This window comes from Mesoplodon mirus (assembly GCF_964341445.2).
Source record: "Mesoplodon mirus genome assembly, chromosome: 8".
In the NCBI taxonomy this organism is placed as follows: Eukaryota; Metazoa; Chordata; class Mammalia; order Artiodactyla; family Ziphiidae; genus Mesoplodon; species Mesoplodon mirus.
In genome coordinates, this window is record NC_138984.1 from 114,209,541 (window position 1) to 114,226,490 (window position 16,950).

General features: G+C 38.2%; 1 protein-coding gene across 2 annotated transcripts in view; it reads right to left on the reverse strand.

Moving 5' to 3' along the window:
* EPB41L5 (erythrocyte membrane protein band 4.1 like 5) overlaps positions 1-16,950 on the reverse strand; it is a 146,623-nt gene that overhangs the window by 85,994 nt on the left and 43,679 nt on the right. For both annotated transcript variants that reach the window (XM_082630346.1, XM_082630345.1), the window contains exons 8-14: positions 15,470-15,590; positions 15,264-15,351; positions 14,378-14,466; positions 11,749-11,818; positions 6,927-7,096; positions 5,219-5,325; positions 4,130-4,148 (exon numbers count right to left, since the gene is read on the reverse strand). In XM_082630346.1, coding sequence (XP_082486472.1) covers positions 4,130-4,148; positions 5,219-5,325; positions 6,927-7,096; positions 11,749-11,818; positions 14,378-14,466; positions 15,264-15,351; positions 15,470-15,590 — 664 coding nt within the window. The remainder of the gene's footprint in view (positions 1-4,129; positions 4,149-5,218; positions 5,326-6,926; positions 7,097-11,748; positions 11,819-14,377; positions 14,467-15,263; positions 15,352-15,469; positions 15,591-16,950) is intronic.

Here is a 16,950-nt window from a genome sequence, read left to right on the forward strand (position 1 = left end):
TATATATGTCCGTGCCTCTCTCTCGCTTTGTCACAGCTTACCATTCCCCCTCCCCATATCCTCAAGTCCATTCTCTAGTAGGTCTGTGTCTTTATTCCTGTCTTACCCCTAGGTTCTTCATGACATTTTTTTTTCTTAAATTCCATATATATGTGTCAGCATACAGTATTTGTCTTTCTCTTTCTGACTTACTTCACTCTGTATGACAGACTCTAGGTCCATCCACCTCATTACAAATAGCTCAATTTCGTTTCTTTTTATGGCTGAGTAATATTCCATTGTATATATGTGCCACATCTTCTTTATCCATTCATCCGATGATGGACACTTAGGTTGTTTCCATCTCCGGGCTATTGTAAATAGGGCTGCTATGAACAAAATGTCACCTCTTTCTAAGATACTTTATGTTAGTCAAGACTCACAGGGAGTAGTTAGAAAGAAATGAAAGAGTACGAGGAAAACTAACATCAGCCAATTAAAAAACCTGTTATTCAAGTAAGCACAGTACAAAGTCAAGAAGCTTTTTAGGTCAAATAGTTGTGCTTTTTCTAACAGTACCATTTGCCATGGTTCACTGGAGCAAAACTGTTCCTGTGAACAGAACTCTGAGGGCAGGAATGGAGGGGCATTCCTGCCAGTGCAAGCTCAGGTTCCCTCAAGCGATGTTAGGAGCAGGGCTCAGTAACCTTCAGGAGAGTGGGTCAACCTCTGAATTTCATTCCTAAAAATTATTCTAACTAAAAAATAATAAAGTATCATTGCTTAAATACTCCATTTTTGCTGTGTTTTCCAGAGCCAAAAGCATCACTCAAGAAGACACAATAAAATTTACTTATTAAAGTTAAATTCATCTCAATTCTAGGAGATTATATAGTCAGTCATACTCACTCTTTGGTCAGAAATCTGTATTTCAAAAAATTTTAAAGGAGGACAAACTTTTGCAAATAAAAGCCTTAATTTTTCAACTACGTATCATTGCTTGAATGCTTTGTTCGCATTTCTGCTATAAATTCATCAAGGAATCTGCTTCACCTTAAGCTCTAATATTCTGTCCCAGGCTCCTTTTCAGGAAAACAAGACATGATTCATTAAACAAACAAATAAAATACTTTAAAATATACAGAACCCCTCTAACATTTCTCCACCATTCTTCTTAAAAGCACAGTTTAAAAGTAACTCCAAGAAAAATTATAGTGTATAGCCCAGAAAAGGCAGAAAATTTTGTTTTATACCTAATTAAAAATTCATGGAACTTCCCCGGTGACACAGAAGTTAAGAATCCGCCTGCCAATGCAGGGGACGTGGGTTCGAGCCCTGGTCCAAGGAAGATTCCACATGCCGCGGTGCAAAGAAGCCCGTGCGCCACAACTACTGAAGCCTGCGTTCTAGAGCCCGCGAGCCGTGACTACTGAGCCTGCGCGTCACAACTGCTGAAGCCCCTGCACCTAGAGCCCATGCTCCACAACAAGAGAAGCCACCGCAGTGAGAAGCCCGTACACCGCAATGAACAGTATCCCCAACTCGCCGCAACTAGAGAAAGCCCACGCGCAGCAACGAAAACCCAATGCAGCCGAAAATAAATAAATAAATAAATTTAAAAATAAATTTAAAAATAAAATAAAAAATAAAAATTCACGATGGACAGAATCCCTCACACTTCCTCTCTCCTCTACCCACTGATTTATTTTTAACAGCTTCCTGACCGCTCAAGGGACTTCAGGGGAATCCTTACTCAAAAAGCAGAGTGCTTTTGTGATTAAGTCACTAATCACAGCCTGGCTTTAATGGCTCTCTAAGTGGGAAAAACCCCAAACTGAATAAGACATCTTCAGCTGAGGCTGACCCCACTCAGTACTCAAAACAAACAACTTCTCCTTTTGAAGAAGCTCTAGTTATACTGACACATGTCCATACAGGAATGTAGACACTGTTTTAACACAAACTAGGTTTGTGAGTATGTCCTGAACCTCACAGTTTACCAGGCGTTCCAGGAGGCCTTGGTACAACAGTGGTTGAGAAGCATTACGTGAAACTCCTCACTGTAATACACTCTAGTTTTTGTTGTTGTTGTTGCGGTTCGCGGGCCTCTCGCTGTCGCGGCCTCTCCCGTTGTGGAGCACAGGCTCCGGACACACAGGCCCAGCGGCCATGGCTCACGGGCCCAGCCGCTCCGCGGCATGTGGGATCCTCCCGGACCGGGGCACGAACCCGTGTCCCCTGCATCGGCAGGCGGACCCACAACCACTGCGCCACCAAGGAAGCCCTAATATACACTATTAATACTGATTCATCAGAAGGAGGACTTGGACAACAGTGACTGCAGGACAACAGCAGACCCTCTCCCCAGCAAAACAAACATGTAGCTGCTGAAAATTATGCTTTAAAAAAATCATTAAAAGGCATACATCAAGTGGAGAAACATTTATTTAAGAAAATCTAGTAACTTTTTTTTTATCTGATCTAAAAAAACAAAACAAAAAAGTTACTAGAGAAAGAGAGGAACATTTTTTGTGATAAAATAAAACAATTATAAACAATACACGCACCTAACAAAAAGCCCCAAATACATGAAGCACAAAGAATTGAAGGGAGAAACAGACAACCAAACAACAATAATTGGAGACTTCAATAGTCCACACTAAATAATGGAGAGAACTAAGCCAAGACCAGTGATGAAACAGAAGTGAACAACAGTAAAAACCAAGCAGACCTAACAGACATCCATAGGACATGACACTCAAAGCAGAACAGACATTCTTCTCAATTGCACATGGAACATTTTCCAAGATGAACTACATGCTGGGACATAAAAGAGGCCTCAATAACTGTAAAGGGATCAAAGTCATGTGAAGCACATTCTCTAACCACAATGGAATAAAATTACAAAAAAAAAAAAAAAGGGGTGGGGGAGGGGGGAAAATTTAAGCTACAAACGTCGAAATTAAGCAACACACTCCCAAGTAGCCAACGGGTCAAAGAAGAAATCACAAGAGAAGTTAGAAAATAATTTTGGATGAATAAAAATGAAAATACAATATACCAAAACTTATGAAATATGATTAAAGTGGTGCTCGGAGAGAAAGTAATAGCTATAAATATATAGCAAGCAGAAGGAGTGAAATAATATACCAGAGAGAAAATTAATAAAATAGAAAATAGAGGAACAGATAAAATTGATGAAACCAAAAGCTGGTTCTTTGAAAAGGCCAACAAAACTGAAAAACCTTTACCTAGACTGACCAAGTGAAAAAGAAACTCAAATTACTAAAATCAGAAACGAATGAGGGGACATCGCCACAAAGCTTATAGAAATAAGGAGGAAAAGAGAATAAATGAACAACTGTATGCCACAAATTCGATAACTTAGATAAAATGGACAAACTCTGGAAAGACACAAACTCCCAAACTGACTCAAGATAGAAAATGAAATATGAATAGATCTACAACAAGACACGGAACTGGAAATTTTAGAACTTGACACAAATGAAGTCCAGGCAAGATGGCTTTAATGGTGAATTCTACCACATATTGAAAGAACTCTTTACAAAACCTTCCCCCAAAATAGAAACATTTCCCAACTCATTCTGTGAAGCCAGAATTACCCTGATACCAAAACCAGATGAAGACAGTACAAGAAAACTATAGACCAGTGTCTTTGATGAATACAGACACACCAATCCACAACAAACCTAGTGAACCAAATCCAGCAACATGTAATATAAAGAAAGACTGTACAGCATGACCAAGTGGGATTTCTCCCAGGAATAAAATGAACTGCTTGTGTACAAATCAACCTTTGTTCTCTGAGCTTCCTGTGTGCAAGGGCCACAGTTTATTCATCTTTATATCCTCAGTCACAGGCCAATAACAAACGTACAATATGTCATTCTCATTACGAATAGCACAGCCACCCAAGCCCACTCTTTTTCTTTAAGCTGCTTTATTTTTCTTTCTGTCCGTTTTACCCAGCATTATGATGTGTTTATCCGCTCCCTGCTAGATCCACTGTGCTCAGGGGCAAGTGAACACTGTGACAGACCTTCAATAGACATTGGTTCAATTAATGATGCAACTACAGAAACGCTAAAACATTCGGTTATCAATTCCTAAGTTGCAAGACATTACCCACCTGAGTTCTTCAGGTTTTCCTGTACTTGCCGACAGAAAAAAACAGAAAACATCCCATTAGATTCCTCCAACATGGTAAACTGCTTTACTATTCACAAAAGTAAATCTTGACTCATTGCTTTTTAAGCTGTTTCCCAACTACAGATTTAAAAATCTTCACTTCACAAAAGTGTTCTATGGCTCACGCCATTCAAGTGAATAATGACAATGATCTCCAATTTTTAAGTAAGGCAACAAAATGAGCATACATTTTAAAAAAAAAGGACCATCTGCAAGCCTTTAGAGTGAGCTGACAGTGAAAAATCATCAGTGGAGTCTAGGAGGTAACTAAGGGTTTTAAACAAATTGAAATGGTTTCATTTATAGCTACATATTATTTAATTTATAGATACATCAAAAATTATAGCTATAAATCAGTTTTTTTGAAAACTGATACTGCCAACATCAGGTCACGGCAGTTGTTTTTGGATAACTGGTGATGACTCTGACATTGGACGTACTTAAAATTCAATCTGTATTTTAATACAAACTCAGATTTGAAACCAAACACAAGTTTCAGCTTACTGGTCAAAGTAAACCATTCTTTGTATTACATAATTAAAGTAACAAACAGCAAGTAACATTTATGAATTTGGAAATGTCTATGTACACTGATGATTAATATAAAAACTGTACTTCACAGAACCTTTAATATTATTATAATACATACAAAATAAAAAATTTATTCATCATATACCAATGTTTTAAAAAATATCTGCGGGGATTTAACAGATGATTATGAATGAGATCTGGAAGTCAAGAAGGGAGGGAAAATGTTGCTCTAGAGAAGAACTAAAACAGTAAGAACAAAAACTGAACACAAACTCAGCGTGGTGTCAGAACTGGGAGTAGCATGAAGCAACAGTATAGGCAGTTTTTCCCCGTGTTTTCTTAAACACTGATTACGCTAGAACCAAATTCAGTGAAGAAGAGTACTGTAGTTGTCTGGAATAGACTAAGAGGACCGAGGCAGCCTCCTCTCCGGCCAACAACAGCAGCAGAGGATGCACTGTCAGGAAGAACAGTCCTTTGAAACAGGGCTGCACTTCACCTTGTACTTGCAGAGCTCGTCGAGAATACCGTTTGCTGGGCCTCCTTTCGAAGGATGTCGATCTTCTTGCTTTATTGGTTTTTGTGGTCTGATACTCAGTTTTCCCACTAAAATAAATGAGGCATATTAACAGGAATAAGAGAATCTGAGGCCTACAGTAGTCAGACACACAAAAATGCGAGAGAGTCTACACTGAGGTTCTCCTCAAGAGGAGCACCCTGAACTTCATTCCTGAATGACCTACGAAAAAGGGTGGACTTCTCTCTTTACCACACCATTCTTTCACTCTTTAGGCTTGTGTGAAAGACGCAACACAAATTATATTGTTTTTTCTTAATCATGCACATCACCTAAGAACATAATAAATGAGTCTGAAATATCTGTCCTTTTATGGAACTCCCTTCTCTTTCCCATCCATACTCCTCAATGCAAGATGTACAATTAACTCAAGATGTTCAGTTACTTTTTCTAACTGTGATATACTTTTCAGATCACTTTTCCAGAAATATTAAAACTATTGTCCCACTCACCTTCATTTCCATTTAAATTCTGCTAAGAAAACGCCTCCCCACTTTTAACGTAAGTAGAATAGAGGCTCTCTTGCATGAGCACCCCCAACAGTGAACATGCCACACTACTGATATCACCCATTCCTTCTTTCAATACACTGACGGATTCTCGTGACATGCCGAAAACTCACCATCAATAAGCTACTCTGAGGTACACCAAAACTTTTCTAACTTACGACCAACAAACAAGGAGTCTGTAAGAACAACGGAACGCCAGGTTTATAAGGACCAGAAATGTCATCCAGATTAATTTCTCAGTAGTGCACAATACCCTTTTTCTACATGGTATCCAGCTGTTGGATGGAGACCCCTTAAAACTCTTGTTATGTGGATTTAAACTGGGGATTAATACATAAAGCAAACATCAACGTCCATCAACAGGTGAATGGATAAGTAAGATGTGGTGTACACACACACACACATACACACACACACACTGGAATATTACTCAGCCATAAAAAAGAATGAAATAATGCCATTTGCAGCAACATGATGGACCTGCTGGGTATTATGTAAGTGAAGTAAGTCAGACAGAGAATGACAAGTACTATATGATATCACTTATATGTGGAATCTAAACAATAAAATAAACTAGTGAATATAACAAGAAAGAAACAGAGTCACACATACAGAAAACAAGACAGTGGTTACTAGTGGGGAGGGGCACAATGCGGTACAGGATTAAGAGGTACAAACTATTATGTATAAAATAAGTAAGCTTAACCAACACTTTATATAACTATAAATGGAATATAACATTCAAAAATTATAAATCACTATGCTATACACCTAAAACTTACATAATATTGTAAATCAACTACACCTCAATAAAAAAGAACTTTTTTAACTGGAAAAATTGTTAATTACTCCTTAAAAAAAAAGAAAAAAGGAAGAAACAAAACCATCAGGAGGGATATGAAATCCATTACACCGTTACAATATTCTCCTGTTTATTCGGGAAATTACAAACAATAACAACATGTACCACTTTTTCTTGCATTTTGGCCAATGGAAAACACTGGCAAACCACTTCACCTCTCTGTGCCCTAGTTTCCACATCTGTAAAATGAGAAGTTGGGCTAAATTTTCTGGCCTCTATGAAATAATAAAAGATAGAGCAAGCAGCTATAAACATTCACCTGTATCTAAACCGCGATCCTAATCGAATAAATCCTGATCGGTGAGAACTCTTCTGGACAGGGCATCGGAGGCGGAAGAAGGCGTGATGCTCCACAGCACATTTCCATAAATGTTTGCACGCTTTGGGATGATCCAGTCTGAAGACAAACGTATGCTCCTGCTCTTTGCCCTGAAAAAGAAACGCATGTTAACAGAGGTAATTATTAGCTCAAATGGTCCTGTCCCCTCGTGTTCAGCTATGAATACAACCACAGCTAGAGCAAGAATCAAATAATAAAGCATCTAGTTTGCTCCCTGAGACTCTGACACTCTTTAGAGCTACTACATAAAACGGCAGAGTTAAAATCAAGCTGTCCATTTTCTCAGCCAATATAAAATTATTCCTATTTTCTCTCTACTTACATGATCTCATTTCTCAAAGAGACATAAAATGAGCCTTTATCTGCTATACTTCAGGATAAATGTATAATATAATTTAAAGGTTCATATAAGATCTGGCAACATACGTAACAGCCTTAAAAATGGCCACATTCTTTATTATAGTAACCATACTCGCAGGAATCTAACTACACTAGTTAACATTCATAGACACTCTTCTAAGAATTTCACATGAATTGCTTCAATGAGTAGATACTATCACTATCTCCATTTCACAGGTTAGAAAACTGAGGCTCAAGAAATTAAGCCCAATGTCACAAAGCTACTAAGAGAGGAAACCAGAATTTGAACCTAACCATTCAGGGTCCAGAGCCTACCTTTGTAACCACTAAGCTATCCTGTATCTCTAGGGGAAAAGACTTTCTCAACACCAAAATTTACACCCAAAGATTTTCTTCACAGTCTCATTTATAATAGTAAAAACTGGCACAAAACCCTAAATGTCCAAAACATGAGAAGTGTAATAAAGTAAACAATGATATTATTTACAAACTATAGAGAGATAAATGAATAAAAGATGAATGAACTAATGCACTATTGTTTATTCATACTGCAGAATACTATATATAGGTTAAAGTGAATGAACTAGGTCTACCTGTTTAGGCAAAATAAGCAAGCTGCAAAAAAAACCCCACCCTAATATATATGTATATTATATATAATATATATGTAGATTTATAAAACATTCTACCACGTTTCATGATGTGGTTATATTTACAAAAGGTTAGAAAAAATGAGAATGATACCCTGCGAGAATGAGGAAGAAAGAGACAAGCTGTGGCTCAGACTTTAGCTGTATCGAATAGAACTTCTTGAATGAGACAAACAGCACACGACCCAACAGAAAAATCAACAACAGGCTTAAACACGCACTTCATAAGAAAGACTATCCAAACATCCAATAAATATATAAACAACTGTTAAACTGAAGCAGTCATCAGAGGAATGCAAACTAAAACCACAAAATGATTCTACTACCAGAATGGGTAAAATGAGAAAGTGAACTCCAAACACAAGGCAAAGAAGAATAAACGAACTCTCAGACACTCCGGGTGGGAGTGCAGCTGAGTGTGTAGACAGGCTGGCAAACAGTGTGGCGGCCTCCACAAAAGCCAAACACACGCACATGCCAGGGCTCAGGGCAGCACTCTTCTTACTAGCCAAAAATTAACAGCAACTCAAATGTCCATCAACAGCAGGATGGATAAATACTAGTGTATTCACAAAACTGAATACTATATAACAGCAGGAATGAGCCAACTATAACCACCCGCTGCAGCAGGGCTGAAAGCTCACAACTACAGCCCTGAAATACAGAAGCAAGACACAAAGAGAACAGTCAGCCAGGTTTCATTTACATAAAGTCCAAAATATAAGCAAAAACTAATCTCTGGTCTTAAAGTCAGGTCAGGAGAGTGGTTACCCTTGGGAAACTGTACCTGGTGGGGAGCACAAGAGAAATTTAATTCCGCTGGAATTTGTTTCCTCATCCTGGTGCTGGTCATACAAGTATACATAAGAATTCAACACAAGCTGTACATTTATTTTTACACTTATCTGAATGAATGTTATACTTCAATGAAGTTTACCAACAAAAACTACACATAGAAAAAAAACATGAGAAAATAGATAACCTCAAAACAGGGAAAAGCTTTCTATGACACAAAACCCAGAAGCCATGAAAGATTAATAAATTCACCTATTTAAAATTTCTTCAAGTGCATGACAAAACCCACAATAAGCACTGTTGAAAGAAAAACAACTATTAGATAAAATATTTATAATGTCTGTGACAAAGGGCAAGACCTGTAAGAAAAAAGCCAATGACCCAAAAGAAAAATGGGCAAAGGAACAGACAGTTTAGAAAAAAGGAATTCAAGTAACTCAAATGTATGAAAAGATGTTCAATATCACTCATAATAATAGAAATAAAATGTAAACCTACAATGAAATTCCATTTTTTACCTTTCAGATACAAATGTGATTAATTCCTTCTCAGGAAGTAGGCCTGTACACTAAAAACTATGCAAGCTGGTAGGACCTCTCTATATTCAGGACAAATGCACTTAACCGTTCAACCCCACAAATCCCCTTCTAGGAAATTATCCTACAGATACTTGCCAGTGTATAAATTAACTAAATATAGTGAATAAAAGAGTGAATGTCAATTAATTGAGAACTGATTAAATAAATTAGAGTACACCATGCACTAGAATACTATGCATTTTAGTTTGCTTTTATAAGAATGAAGAACAGCTTTAGGTACTGATGTAGAAAACATTCCAAGTTAGAACGTAAAGTTTAAAAAGGATAAGTAGAGAACCCTGTATATAAGTATGGCAACCTCTACATAAAAAAGAAGTGAGGGGGACTTCCCTGGTGATGCAGTGGTTAAGAATCCACCTGCCAATGCAGGGGACATGGGTTTGAGCCCTGGTCTGGGAAGATCCCACATGCTGTGGAGCAACTAAGCCCGTGTGCCACAACTACTGAGCCTGCGCGCCTGGAGTCTGTGCTCTGCGATAAGAGAAGCCACCGCAATGAGAAGCACGCGTACCGCGATGAAGAGTAGCCCCTGCTCGCCGCAACTAGAGAAAGCCCGCGCATAGCAACAAAGACCAAATGCAGCCAAAGATAAATTAATTAAAAAAAAAAAGAATTGATATACACATTTGCTTATATGTATCTTCAAAAAGATATCCAAGAAGCTAATACTATATTAGACCAAATCTAAAATGCTATCAATTGTGAGATGCACAATTATTTTATGACCCAGTAAGAACAGGTATCACCCATTAAATTATGACCGTATTTTCTTATCACACAGAACTGTATTTTATTCTTCTTGAACGATTCCTTTAGATTTAGATACAAATATCATTTAATCGCATCTGTGCTTACATAAAAAGGAAAATATTTGTAAAACAGATTGTTTTTAGATGTGAAATCTGCCTCTTCTGAATCATTTTCAACTCATTTGTTGATGACGTAATGATCATCTGTGCCATCAAGAGATTTCTTTTTAAAACGCTCTCTTATTGTCTCTGATTTTCTTCCAAGCTGTGTGATAGGGCAGTCCTTTGCGTGCATCTCAGTAATGGAAGTTAAAACTTTCAAAACACTTGTCACTGTTTCATCTAATTTTCAGGATCCTCTTTTTTTAGGTTCTGCTAAGTAGCAGTACTCACACTTCACTGTGCAAACAAATCTTTCTGACATTTCCCCTGTCCTTTTATTTGTATCCATTTATACGTATATTTCAAATTTATTACTTTGCATGCAGTAAAATTACTTTTTAAAAATTTACTCACAATTCTGTGGGCTTTGAAAATGCAGGGGATCATGCAACCACCACCAAAACCCGGACACAGAACAGTCCTCTCACCCCCCCAAACACCCTGTGCTGCTCCTTTGTAGTGAAGCATCCTCACACCCCCAGTCTCAAAGGATCAGTGAGCTGTTCTCTATTCCTATAGGTTTGCCTTTCCTAGAACGTCATATAAATGGAATCATACAGTCATAATCTCGAGTCAGGCTTCTTTTTTTTATATAAATTTATTTATTTCATTTCCTTAATTTTTGGCTGCGTTGGGTCTTCGTCGCTGCGTGTGGACTTTCTCTAGTTGCAGCGAGTGGGGGCTACTCTTCCTTGTGGTGCACGGGCTCCTCATTGCAGTGGCTTCTCTTGTTGCAGAGCACGGGCTCTAGGCATGCAGGCTTCAATAGTTGTGGCACACAGGCTCAGTAGTTGTGGCTCGCAGGCTCTAGAGCGCAGGCTCAGTAGTTGTGGCGCACGGGCTTAGTTGCTCCGCGGCATGTGGGGTCTTCCCGGACCAGTGTCCCCTGCATTGGCAGGTGGATTCTGAACCACTGTGCCACCAGGGAAGCCCCGGCGGGATGACTCTTAACCACCGGGTCACGAGGCAAGTCCTGAGTCGGGCTTCTTACACTTAGCATAATTCATCTGAGATGCATTCGTATTGTTATGAGTTTATCAATTAGGAACTAGATTTAACTGAAAAAAAGATAATCCTTAGTACAGAAGGCTTTATTAAAGAATATTATTAGGTAGATCTTTTTGATTAATCTTTTTGATCAGGGACTAAAGGAATAAAGCCATTTAAATATAAATTTTTATATATTTGAGATATATTGTCAACAAAGGAACAAGAGAGGTCTTTTATTTAATCTCTAATCTTAAAGACAGAAAACTACAGTTTTAGGATGGTATGACATAAAGCAGGAAATTACTTACTTAAGTTATTGATTACACTAAGTTTCTGTTCTATGGCTCTATAAAGCAAGATGTGTTCCCCCTTTTAGAGCCTTAAGTTACCACATAACACAGTCACTGTTAAATATATAATACAATAGAATTCCTACCTGATGATCATCTTCTACAACCACCAAGGTTAGTTTATTCTTCTTAAAATCCAATCTGGTTATCTTGGGCCTATAACAATATGAGAGTAACAGCCGGATTTCAATAAACGTTCTCTGAATTTAAAAAATTTGTTGTTACTTCAAGCATATTAATCATCTAACTTCTGAACTGAAAGCTGGATAAGAGGGTAAATATAACCTGCACTGCCCAGCAAAAAAGTCTCCAATCTAAAAAATAGTTAAGGTAACAGAAAAAAATTTTTCAAAAGCAATACCTTTGGCAAAATTTCCGCTGCACATATGTAAGACATTAAAAATGTTAAGGAAAAAAGAAAATGAAGATATATCTATATATTATATATATTCATAGGCCCCTAACTGCGGTGGAAGAGATTCTCCAAGCCTAATGTCACAGTAGCAGCACAGGAACTAGAAACAGGAAAAAAAAAGCTTTTCAAAAGGCACTAAAAAAAATTACTGATCTTCAACTCTATTTTCTATAGCAATTCTGATTAAAGACATCTTTAATTTAAGAAATAAAAAAATTTTTAAACCTCACTCTATGGCCCACTTTCCAACTCCATCTCCCACCTGTACAAAAATCCTAAGCAACCTACCAAGCTTATCTCTGTACTTCTATGAACTGTGAATGTGAACACAATATGACTCTCACTCTAATTTTTAAATATAACTTATCTAAAACAGAACTTGTTTACAAGAGCTGTACTAAAACATAAGTAAATAAAGAAGTATAATAGGAGGGGAGAATCTAGCATTTAAGTGTAACAAATACTTACACAGTGCCTAGTAAGTGTCGGGTACTCTACTAAGTGTTTTACATGTATTAATTCAATTGATTCTTATGAGGGAGTACAAACAATGCTTTCCTTACCTCTCTACCTGGAGCGCTCTCTGGCCATGAAGGATGCTCCACCTGCCCAGTGGGCAAGCTGGAAGGCTCAGAGAGTTCACACTTAAGGACTAGAGAAATACATAACACAGCTTTCTCACCCAAGGGACAAGTATAAAGGTGTTACACTCAAGTGTCCCAGGGAATCTCTAGGAGGTACAAAAAAAAAAAAAGAAATACTATCTTCACCTTTTTGAGGGAAAATAATTTTCACCCTAAAATTCCATTCTCAGTCCAGTTATCAAGAAAGCATAAGAGAAGAATAAACCATTTTAAGGCATCAAAGGATTCAAATAATTTACCTCGTACACCCTTTTCTTAGGCATTACTTGAGGATCTACCAGAAAAACAGAAGGAAAGGCAAGAAAATATGGAAGACGACACAGATTCATAACTGAGAAAATGGGAAAACAAAGTCCCAAGATAAAACCTGGAGAGCAGCCTGAAGAGTCAACAGTTCCAACTGGAAAAGAGTCAGCTCAGGCAACCCCGGAGGATTTGAAGAAACTCAAGAAGACAAAGGGAGGTCATTTAAAGAGAAGTGTGGGGTGCATGAGAGCCAAGAGCGCCAGGGAAACAAAGGAAGTGTAATCCCAGTTGTGAGTTCAAGGATTTCAGGGCTGATGAAGAAAAGGACAGGAGCAGGAGACAGCGGTACTGAACAGCGGGCTCTGCTGAGGGTCCCTTCATGGCCGCAGACCTTCCAGAGGAGGCGGCCCAGGGCTCCCACCTGGGAGGGGAGGAGGGTAAGGGAACTCCCAGGAGGGAGGAGGATCAGAGCGGCCGGGGAATTCCACGTCTAGGGGTTGGCATTCAGCGGCAGGGGGACAGGTCTCTGAGCCACAGAGCTCCAAAGAGCAGGAGAGGTTTGGGGTCTCTTACAGCTACAGGATTTGCTTATCCACGGCTAGCAGATGTGAAGTGCAGTTTGCAGTGAGATATGCAAAACCAGGCATGCTCTGAATGGCTAAAACTACACTTGTTGGGCTGTATTTAAAGCAACTGAATGTGTAAGAATTCGAGTTTGGCACTGGCGTGCTCTGAAGAAGTAAACAACCGACATCCAAGGGCCAACTTCAGCCCATGTACATAACCCAGGGAGGGCACTACTTAGCTCCACACCGGTTCTGACAAACACATAATAACATAAACACTATTTCCTGATTTTCAGCTTTTACAAACAACCAGACAAAACCTGCAGAACTTAATTATCGTTATGAAATCCAAGTAATATCTACTCTTGATGTAAAAGTAACATGAAACACAAGTTAGAAGTATGGACGACAGAAGCTGGGACCTGGGAAGAGCAGCCCAGCTCCAAAGGAGGGTAAAAGTATGACTATCTCTGTCACACAAAAGGGGCGGGTGGGGAGTAAAAGACCGTGAAACAAAGCACACTCAAAGCAGCAACATAACTGCGGGACGGAGGGAGTGGCCATGTGAACACTTAATACACAGAACTACATGCTATTTATGTTAAGGCATGTATTTTGACATACCTTGAAACTAATGGAAAATGCAACTAGAAGCCGTTTAAAAATTGCCTCGGGGGAGAAGACTAAAGACGAACCAGAGGATGACAGGAGGGAGCTGCAGCTCACTTCCAAGCTTGCCAGGACTAGTTCCCAATTCTGCTTTCTGTACTAACTTCATAAAAGTGTTTCTATTCATTAAAAAAATAAAACAACAATAATTATCTTTGACATTAACTCTGCTTACCAAAAAAATAAGCCAATTTTGGTCTCTCCTTCAAAAACAAGGACTCCTGTTGGGGTCAGTCCCAAACTGTAGTCATTCCCGTCTCTGGCCTAATTTGGGGAAAGCAACATGTGTTAGCTTTATCTGAATAAAACAGGCTTCACATTTTCACACAACTGTTTAATTTTCTTTTCATATTGAATTATATTAATTACATACAGACTAATATTAATATGAAAGGTGTTTTCAACAATTAAAGCACCCAAAATCACATTCTCAGGAAACTTCATGCATATTAATAGACACTATAGTTTTAAGGTATGTCTTCATTGGAAATACGTAGTGATAACTGCCACGACAAAGAAAGCTTTCCAGAGTCTTCCCAAATTCTAGTCACTATTTAAATCACAGATTTTGAAAAAGACTGCCTTTCTGGGAAAATTTAGCTTCTTAAACTAAAAATAACAAATCACTGCATAAGCTGGACTAGACTACAGCTTATCAAAGTCCTCTCAAGCTACAAATTTTTAACTTTACTTCCTAAATTATTTTCAATTTTACAGAGCCTACTCAGCTTACATGATAAAAAGATGATATGAATCTGAAGTGAAAGAATAAAAAGTGGGTTGAAAACTTAAAAAAAAAAAAAAAAAACCCAATAGCAACAGCTTAAAACCACAGACGTACCTTTTTGGAGATTTTGGCCGTTTCTCCTCTCTCTTATAAGGAGTTTCTGTGTAAGACTTCCATCATTCAGTATTTACCCCCAATCTTCATAACCACTCATCCAGAGCACCCGGTGTTAGCCCCTGCAAACTCCACACCCCCCTCACACTGAAAGAGTCCATAATCACCTTGAGTCTTGAAGGAATAACGCTTTTAAAAAGTATCACCACACAGTGCTTACCTTGACCACGTGCATATCGACCCCATACATTTCTAGCCACTTGGCTTTATTCAGATAATTGGTTTCAGCTTGTGCTGGTGTCTGACCTCTGAAATTCAAAAAACAAAAAATTTTAAGATGATTACGAATATACAATGAATTCTATACCAAGCAGAGAAACAGAAGAAAACAAACACGAAATCGCTGCTGCGGTGACGTGACAGTACCTGCATTCCTTCCATTTCTCAAAAACAGCCAGCTCCATCTCTTCCGTCTGAACGGGCACAAACCTGAACTCAGTCACAAGTTCAGGACTGTGCTCGGCAAGGTCACAGTCACCAAGTTCAGCTACAAACGTAAGTTTCACAGTTATGTTTTGTTAATAAGTTTACTTCCTGCCAAATCCTTCTTCAAGACCCATTTATTAATAAAAACTGCTAAGAAGATTAGATTCTTTCTTAAACTACAAGGCATTCATAACACCCGGACCATTCCCCAAAATAAATCTAGCTTTGACTTAAGACTTACCTGTCTGTACGCACAAATCAAGCATTTGTGGTTGGTAGTGTATTTTCAATTAAATGTCTTTCTCTTAATTTATTCATATGTTATAATGCTTAGCTTTTGAAAACCTCTTTTAGATTTCCATAGAGAAATACCTTTTGATCGTATATTGAATAAACAAAAATATTTATTAGCAATCCTTTTTTAAAAAATAATTAGCTGGCATCTGTTAAGAAGCTAATATGCACAGAACATGACATCAAATATCACTGTAAGAAATAATCACTATCCTTCCTGGAATTTTAAATTATTAATCCCAAAGAAATAACAAAAAGAAGTTACTAAAAAATATTTTGTGAAGGCAGTAGGAAAAGAACTGGACAATGAACAGACATTTATGCACCCTCTGTGATTATCTCTGAACTGGGTTTGGGGAAGGAGGGGAAACGATGATTCTAATATTCTATTCTTTAGAAATATTTCCTTTAAAAATATTTTACTCTAATTAAAATATTTCCATTTTGATAGAAAATTTGGCTGTGGAAAGAAAAAGTACATGAGAACTACTTTGATCATAAAAATGGTAATAACTTGTTGCTTACTGAGCATCTAATTTACACACTAGACATGTTACAGATGTACTATCATTTAACTTCACAACAACCTTGGAAAATATTCTCACTCCTACTTCCCTGCTGAAGAAAATGCTCTTCTGTCTGGATCACAAGTTCTTTAAGAAGCCCCAAACCAAATCTGCTACATTATGTTGTTCAGGATATATACTAAAATGGTAAAGAAAGAATGAATTTGAGAGTGTGAGAAAAGTGATAAAGATTATTCTGATAAAACAGAAAATCATAAATGAGAAGCAAGGAGCTCATTTTATGAAGATGGGAGTAACACTTCAGCTGAATTACTCTTAAGGACCTTAATAATTAGTAGGACTTGGTAAACTATTAGACACGGGACAATGAGATGCATAAGACATAGTCTGAAGTTTGGAGGAATCACAAAAATAACGGTGCCACACCCACTCTGTGGCCACACGGTGTCACATGAGGATGAGCAGCTCTGCTCCGAAGCCCTGGAGGCTGCCCGTGTTTGTGCCAACGAGGACAAGGTGAAAAGCCGGGGCAAAGACGCTGTTCACATTCGAGCACAGCCCCACCCTTCCCACGTCATCCGCACCAACAAGATGCTGTCC